This window comes from Plodia interpunctella, chromosome 25 (assembly GCF_027563975.2).
Source record: "Plodia interpunctella isolate USDA-ARS_2022_Savannah chromosome 25, ilPloInte3.2, whole genome shotgun sequence".
Taxonomy (NCBI): domain Eukaryota; kingdom Metazoa; phylum Arthropoda; class Insecta; order Lepidoptera; family Pyralidae; genus Plodia; species Plodia interpunctella.
In genome coordinates, this window is record NC_071318.1 from 3,088,347 (window position 1) to 3,096,392 (window position 8,046).

Consider the following 8,046-nt stretch of genomic DNA (forward strand, 5'->3'; position numbering starts at 1 on the left):
GTTACTAAATGAGCCAATGAATGAGCAGAATGAAATTTTATACGGCAAAGCAGATACTATTTCATTGGTGGAAATGTACATGACAGCTTTCATTTCTGTCGCTGACAAATGCCACACATCCTTGCTTGTCTTTGATTGATTCTTTTCGTTGTCAAGCAAGATGGCGGACCAGGTATGTGCCGATTTTCTTCGAGAAATAATAGTTAAATTTAAGAAAATAACTCTAATATTGGACCAATTCAAGCATTTTGAAGTGTCCCAATGTTTCATATAAAGTACTAATTATATTAGTGTGATATAAAGTGATAATGTGCCGTTTAATTTTATGCACGTGGGTTATGTCTTCGAAAAGGTTTATTTGATACAAACTATATGCTATTAGAGCATGGGACTGCTCGTTAAATTTATTATTTTGTATATAGTTTCCATTTATATTAGATCTTATTTATATTTAACGATAAAGCTTTCTTGATGCTGTTATTATGTGATTTTAGGTTACTTTTCATTTTATTATTCTAAAAAAAGCTGTGTGAAGTGAAGTATATTTATTTACCAACCCGGGCGCTCTAAATTTCCCGGTGCGTAGAATGTCCTTCACACCATCACCAGAGAGCACGGGTTTTATGGTTTATTCTTATACTTCTGTAGAATTTACGAAAATAAGACTTTCTCACTTCTAGCTATACTATCCTTTTTCCTTTCATTAATAATTTGCTGTAAGTTGTAGTTAGAATTCACTAATTTTTATTGAACTTGCAGACGGAACGTTCATTTCAAAAGCAACCAACTGTTTTCTTGAACCGTAAGAAAGGAATTGGTGTGAAGCGTAGCCGCAAACCACTGAGGTACCACAAAGATGTGGGACTCGGGTTCAAAACTCCTCGAGAGGTAACTGCATGGAGTGGAGTTTTAACATTTTGTTTTTTTTTCGTAGACAGAGAAAGCTTTCCAGAAACAGGCGACGGTGTTCCTCAACCGCAAAGGGGGGTTGAAGAGGAAGGACATGAGACATTCAAAGAATGTTGGTCTAGGTTTCAAGACTCCCAGAGAGGTATTTTCAGTTTCTCTATGGTGTCGGGAGCTGGTGATGGTGCAGTCATGGGCTCGCTTTTTCAAATTTATATTTCATTAAAAAATATATTTGCATCAACAACTTCTAAATGTGCTGGGTTATAAGTGTGGTAACAAATTTCATTGATTTGCAGTTTATTCTTTCATATTTAAAAGGTAAGGTTTGCATGTCATTATGTCATTGTTGGTGATCAGGTTGGTAAGGAAGATTTTAGTTTTGTACTGTTATGGTCCAATAATAAGTCAATTAAATTTTACTAACTTAGTAGCAATGCTGAAGGAAATGTGACTAAAAATATTTTTTAAGTTTAAAATAATGAATGAAATGGGTTATAGTTGATTTGCCATGATAGTTATCAAGGAAATGTAAATGTATGGAGTAGTAGTTAATTCACCTAGTGCATGGAAGGAATGTGTTGGCAAATTGACATAAATCCAATGAGATATATATATAGTTGTTATTATATTTAGGTATTATCATATTTCATTTTGAATGTTAGTGTAATTAATGTTACTATAATGATTTACTAAAGATAATTATGAGAATTCCGACTAGCACATTAGATATTTATGGAAAACTTGATTAAAATTGCAAATTAATGAAAATAATTGTCCCTGGGCTTGTAAAATGATGATATCCACACGACGGTCTTCTGAATACCATATGATGATCGTGTTTTAAACCAAACACTGATTACAGCCCTACATAATCCAAGCATACACAAGTATATTCAGACAGACTTTGTTTTGATTATATAATGATAACTGATGAACAGCAGGGTTAACCAGTTAGAAATGTGAGAAAAAATGATATAATATGGTTGAATGTGGACTAAAGGGGTTATATTGGGAAATGATCACTAACAATGCATGCACACTCAAAAGTAAATCTGACATTAATTATCCTATATTCTCTACTCCAGGCTATTGAAGGCACATACATTGACAAGAAATGCCCATTCACTGGCAATGTCTCAATCCGTGGCCGCATCCTGACAGGAGTGGTGCAGAAAATGAAGATGCAGCGCACCATTGTCATCAGGAGAGACTACCTCCACTACCTGCCTAAATACAACAGATTTGAGAAGCGACACAGAAATATGTCTGTGCATCTGTCACCTTGCTTCAGGTATTTTTTTTCTATTTATTTGTTATATGAATTTTTTTAGAACATTTTTATATACAAACAAACAGGACACCATTGGTTTTGATTTTATGCATTTGCAATCTAGTGTGGCTTGCAGCATAATTCTATCTTCTCAAACTAATAGGCACCCTAAATGATGATAATCACACGACGGTCTTCCGATAACAACTTGACGAAAATTGTGTTTCCTAACCCAAACTCTGATATTACCAGCCAGCTAAGCCAGCCAGTGACAAAAATCTTTTTTTTATTTGTATTCATGAATCATTTGCTTGTCTTCCAGGGACGTGGAACTCGGAGATATCGTGACAATTGGTGAATGCCGGCCGCTCTCCAAGACTGTGAGGTTCAACGTACTGAAGGTGTCCAAGGGCAAGGGATCCAAGAAATCCTTCAAAAAGTTCTAATGTAATAAACTTACTTTATAAGTACTATATTCTTTTATTTACAGTTGGTTATGCGTTGTAATTATTTCACAAATTAAATATGGCATGCGACTATCCATTGTGAGAAACAAAGTGGACTGCTTTCGTAGTGGAAGTGTCGAAAGTTTTCTTGTCCTTATCTGAAGAAAATCTGTTTTCAGTACTTTCTATGGAAATTAAATGCTAGTTGGTTTAAACTATTATGGTTTAAACTAGTGGGTCTAGTTACACCTTTAGGTAAAAGGACTATTGTATGCATGGAACTAGTATGTACTCCACTTACTAATTACATGATTGTATGTGACAACAAAAAAAAAACTGGAGACGAGCTAGTGTATGTAAACGAGAGAGATAGACAATACATCCAAACAAATTCCCGATCTTTATTCATGGGGCACTCAACCACCAACCCAAAAATGTAATTTTCACAGAATGTGCATTTCTCAAATGGGTCACATCTCAAAATAAGCACTTCGCAAATGGGGCACTTTTCTAGAATGCATAGGTACCTATCCAAATTGAATAATGCGGGGTCTCTAAAACCATGACATGTAATGTACGTACGTAAAATGTACGGAGTACCTACTCAACTAACAAATGTACGTACGTTAGTAAGTACGGAGTACCTAGTTCCAGAGATAAGGTGGACCCGCGCCACAGAACAATATTATCTGAGACCCGCGCGTGGGTCCCTTTCAAAATCTATAGACCGCGTCATGCTCACACACCAGCATTAGAGCAACACGGGCACTGACCTGATATAATACACTTGTAGTAGGTAGGTATTTCAGGTTAGTGAACACGGGTCTTCCGTATTGTACCGGAATATGGAAGACCCGTACCGTGTTGTTCTATGCCACTAGTTATTGCTCTATGCCAGTGGCGCCAGCTAGTAAGCGACGAGAAGCTATCAACTTCTTTGGTTTTAGCCAACCATTCACTATCCATCCATCCTGCCGTCAATGTCTGTTGGTTTTGGTACGGTTTTAATATTATTCTGCTGTTGGTAATAACGCAATGGCAACACTGTATGAATCAGGAAGATAAGGTGACTGACACAACAAATATGTCCGACTTGTTATCACAGAAGCTCACGTAACGTGTTATTTACAAAGTAGGTATTGAACTATTTGACGAACGATATGATATCTTTCTTTTCTAAATTGTCAATAAATAACTCTGCAAAGTCACCAGTGGAACTCGCTAAACCAGCTTATATGGACAAAAGTGCAACGTTGCAAGAATTGGGATACAACGATGAAAATGACTTGAAGGAGACAATATATGGTTTGTTTTGATATAATTCGTGTTTTTTGGGCTGATGGGTATATTTCCGTGTAAAATAATGTGTGCTGTGATGTTTTAGACTTTTTGCGGACGATAAGGGACCCAGAAAAGCCTAGTACTCTTGAAGATCTGAAGGTTGTTTACGAAGAAGGGATTTTTGTCAAGGAGCCTACTGCGGACAAAGTGCCAGTATTGCGAGTGGAATATAATCCTACAGTGCCCCATTGTTCCCTGGCGACGCTTATAGGGTTGTGTATTCGTATCAAAATCCAGAGGTCGCTGCATCACCCAGTTAAATTGGATATTTATATCAAGAAAGGTGCACACACAACGGAAGATGAAAGTGAGTTAAAAAAAAATTTTTTGTATTTTAGGCACTTTAATAATGTAAAACCTAATTTTCATTATGAAACTAGTGGCATTTAAAAAGTTTTTAATAAAATCAATCATGTCAAGCTTAGCAGCTATCAAGCTTATTTTTATGCAGGTTAAAATAAAATCTTATACCCAGATAAAAATAAGGCTAAAGATATTGAGGTGAAAATATTTATCTAAATATAGCATAGTGATAGCTATCATAGTTCATACTGTAAATGTTATCATAGTTCATTGACCTTGGCCTCCTATCTACAATTAAATCTATCTGTCAGTATTCACTTATTCAAAATATTCTATGAAAGATGGCTGAGGGTCTTGGTCATTATGTGGAATGAAATTTCATTCCACATAATGACCAATGCCAATGCCTATTAATAATGCCAAGTTGTTGTATAGGTAATTACCTATAGAGTTGTTTGCCATTGCCTCCTCCATTTCACATAAGTTAATAATAAACTAGTGTGCAGGTTTCCTTACAATGTTTTCCTTCACTGAGAGCAAGTGGTGGTCGATGAAAACTACTATACATGAGTCAGATTGGTATACAAACTCATGTGGCACAAATAAGATTTGAACTTGGACCCATTCAATCCCCAGGCAGTTGTCTTTGAATGATTTGGTTTGTTTGATGTTGTGTTCCCTACCAAATGTTTCATGGTCATGAGACACAGACCATGAAACAAAACAAAACTGGAAAATTACATAATAAATTATTGATTGTGGAACTCTAGACTGTTTATTTACATTATATACCTATCTACAGTTGTCTTATCAAATAATGATGCAAATAGCATTTTATTTTTTTATCAGTTCTGCGATCACCTTGTTTTCAGTGTTCTACATTGAAGGGTCACAGGTTTTGTTTGTGTTTATTTTAATATACATACAACAAGTTAGTGGTGGAATAATGCCATGAATGTTTATTTTTTCTTTTAGTTTTTACACTTTACAGAGACACAATAGATAAACAATTGTTTGATCCAGTTTCCAAACAAACAATTGATTGAAACCAGATGTCAAAGCAGATGTTTAATATAAACCATGATTTTCCAAATAAAATGCTCATGTCAGACATTCATATATAGGCCATATCAATTCACAAATTGACAATTTATTATGACACATGTTTATAATTTATAAAGATTAACAAAAAATATATACATTGTATATGGTGTGCCCATATAATTTTCAGAATAATTCTAAAGATTCTGCTGGGTTTTTAAGTGTTATGAACTCTTGACTTATTCAATAAACATTATATTTTTCAGTCAACAAACAGATCAACGACAAGGAACGCATTGCAGCTGCGATGGAGAATCCCAATCTGAGAAACCTAGTGGAGAACTGCATAGCTGAAGAAGAATAAGAGTGACAGTAAACAAGTTCAGTAAACCAAAATGGCGCCGGACGCCGCTTTCTCGAACATAAATGACAAAAATGAATTCACTAAGTTTACTAAATTCCTTGCGTACAAAGGAGTACAAGTCATTGTGGAGTCAAGGAAAGGAGTAAAAATCGAGCCGAATACTAAATTGGCTACTTCAGATAGCGACTGGTTCAATCTTCAAATACCTGACTCTCCTGAAGTCAATCAAGCAACAAAGAATGCCTTACCTTCAGACAGAGTGTTGGAAACTATTAGATCTCAGCTCCATGTTGAAATATCTGTACAAACTGAAGACGGAGACGAGATGGTGCTGGAATTATGGACTCTGGAACTGGATGAGACCCAGTTTGACACTTCTCTTAAAGCTATGAACACAGTATACTTCAGAATGGGGATTCTTTTGAAGTCATTAATCACTATAACACGGATAACTCCAGCATATCATCTTTCAAGGAAGCAGAGAACAGAATCTTTTACCATTTTCTATAGAGTTTACAATGGTGAGCCAAAACTTAAGGCTTTAGGGGAATCAGTCAAGACTATTCAAGCAGGATTGTTAAAAACACCACTAGGAGGCATCTGTTTCTCTGTAGCTTATCGAACGAACTTCTCCATATCACCAAATCGCTCAGAAAAAAGCAAAACATTGTTGTTAAAAAGTGACCATTTTGAATTAAGTCCGAAACATGTTATTTTTGAGTCTAAAAAGAAGAAGGAGCAGAAAGATAAAGTCCCCAAACCAGTGAGACCTATAGATTTGAACAAACCATTACGTTTAGCAGCTTTTGTTGATGAAACATTAGTAGACAAGACATTTGGTGACTTCCTTGAAAAGATGCCATTACCGAAATGCACAATAATCATACAACCAAAGAGCCCAGAAGCAGAAATGCCAATGGAATCAAAAAGCACTCAAGACTTAGACGTAGCAATCATATCAAAAAGCCCAACATCTTTAGAACTACCTCCAAAGAAATTTGCAGGGTTTCGCAATGAAAATGAACCACCTTTAAAGCTGCTACACTTTCCTTTCGCCGACAATCATCCAATAAGAGAGCTGGCAGAGTTTTACAAAGACTTTTTCAATGCACCTCACTTGAAGTTGTCCGAAGGCTTAGAGCATTCTAAATCTAAAAGTGCAGAATCTGTCAAAGAGGAGATCGAGATGGCAAATGAGGATTTGTCAAAAGACCTCGAATTATTTGAGAGTTCTGTTTTGGAATTTGAGGAGTTGTTGGCTGACATGTGTAGGTCTGCAGAATGGAATTAATTGGGAACAAGGGATTCAAATAGACTGGTTTAAGACTGAACTGTTGTCGAATGGATTTGGGTGTTGGATAGTGACTTTTAAGGGGCCGGCCTATACTTGCAACCATGGAACTGTTTGTTTAACAACTTAAAGGGACTGTAAACTTAAAACAGTTACCCATTAAACCACACACATACTGCTTTGTGGCAAATGAATGAATTGGTGGTTGTAAGTGTACTAACACTTCTGGGTTGAAATAAATGTGATTTATGGACTGAACATTGATTTTATGAAACTATTTATTATTCTACCTGTATATAAATGTGTCTTTCTTTGTATTATCCATATTAAAGAACTTTGTGATTCTAATTCAAGCAGGAAGTGTAAAATATTCATTGATTAAAAAAATGAAAATGAAATATTGCAATTGGTCACTCATTACTGTATTGCAATGAAATATTGTAGTATGTTTTGGGTATAGGATCATCCTATTGTCAAACATTATTCAGCTAAATTAGGATGACATTTTGAATAAATAGATTGTTTTCCTGCGGTCCACAAAAGTTCCCCAGGGTAGATTATCTGTTGGGCTTTATTTATGTTGTATCATTCTTAATATGCAATGGAAATTTTATCATGATTTAGATGTAATAATTATATATAGTGAATGCCTTATTATTTTTTAGATACCTTGAATATGTATTTTTATTATTTCGTGGCCTGTAAACGATGTGAGATGAATAATGTTGGTGTGTCAAACTAAATTAGACACTGACTACTGGGTACATAAAGTCCAATTTAGTTTGACTCGTCATGACAAAGCAGATCAGTTTTAAAATATATACTGATGTCTAGTTTAATTTAGTTATTTAATATTTTTATTATATCATTTTGTAGATGGTACAAATAAATCATTCTTGGTTCATAAATTATTTGTTTCATTGTAACTTATGAAAACACGGAAATTCACTAAGACGGAAGCTTATATTACAAAATGACCCAATGTGCATGAGAAGGACCCAATGAGAAGCGGGAAGAAAGGGTTGAGTCCTCATGAGGGCTGAGTTCTATAATAAAACTAGTACAAGAATTACCACTAAGA

The 8,046-nt window shown here is 35.2% G+C and overlaps 2 protein-coding genes across 5 annotated transcripts; both read left to right on the plus strand.

The window, feature by feature from the left end:
- The first annotated feature begins 18 nt into the window (after positions 1 to 18).
- On the plus strand, positions 19 to 2,649 carry RpS11 (Ribosomal protein S11). 3 transcript variants are annotated; one of them, XM_053764321.1, is made up of 4 exons: positions 19 to 172; positions 935 to 1,051; positions 1,995 to 2,200; positions 2,502 to 2,649. In XM_053764321.1, the coding sequence occupies exons 1-4, from the start codon at positions 161 to 163 to the stop codon at positions 2,623 to 2,625; spliced, it is 459 nt and encodes a 152-aa protein (XP_053620296.1). In that variant the 5' UTR covers positions 19 to 160; the 3' UTR covers positions 2,626 to 2,649. The 3 variants fall into 3 exon arrangements, with proteins under 3 accessions (XP_053620296.1, XP_053620295.1, XP_053620294.1); XM_053764320.1 differs by lacking the exon at positions 935 to 1,051 and adding an exon at positions 760 to 888 and having other exon boundaries at positions 28 to 172; XM_053764319.1 differs by lacking the exons at positions 19 to 172; positions 935 to 1,051 and adding exons at positions 311 to 352; positions 760 to 888.
- A 1,019-nt stretch (positions 2,650 to 3,668) lies between these two features.
- galla-1 lies at positions 3,669 to 7,873 on the plus strand. 2 transcript variants are annotated; one of them, XM_053764036.2, is made up of 3 exons: positions 3,669 to 3,930; positions 4,010 to 4,273; positions 5,577 to 7,873. In XM_053764036.2, exons 1-3 carry the CDS (start codon positions 3,786 to 3,788, stop codon positions 5,672 to 5,674), a joined length of 507 nt encoding a protein of 168 aa, XP_053620011.1. In that variant the 5' UTR covers positions 3,669 to 3,785; the 3' UTR covers positions 5,675 to 7,873. The 2 variants fall into 2 exon arrangements, with proteins under 2 accessions (XP_053620011.1, XP_053620010.1); XM_053764035.1 differs by lacking the exon at positions 3,669 to 3,930 and having other exon boundaries at positions 4,133 to 4,273.
- The last annotated feature ends 173 nt before the right edge of the window (positions 7,874 to 8,046 follow it).

Excerpts from the sequence above, each read along its gene's own strand:
- RpS11 (XM_053764319.1), top strand. The coding sequence starts at position 326 with ATGCACGTGGGTTATGTCTTCGAAAAG. Across the intron at positions 353-759 it reads TGGGTTATGTCTTCGAAAAG|ACGGAACGTTCATTTCAAAA; the intron begins GTTTATTTGATA and ends TTGAACTTGCAG. Across the intron at positions 889-1,994 it reads GGTTCAAAACTCCTCGAGAG|GCTATTGAAGGCACATACAT; the intron begins GTAACTGCATGG and ends TCTCTACTCCAG.
- galla-1 (XM_053764035.1), top strand. The coding sequence starts at position 5,706 with ATGGCGCCGGACGCCGCTTTCTCGAACATAAATGACAAAAATGAATTC.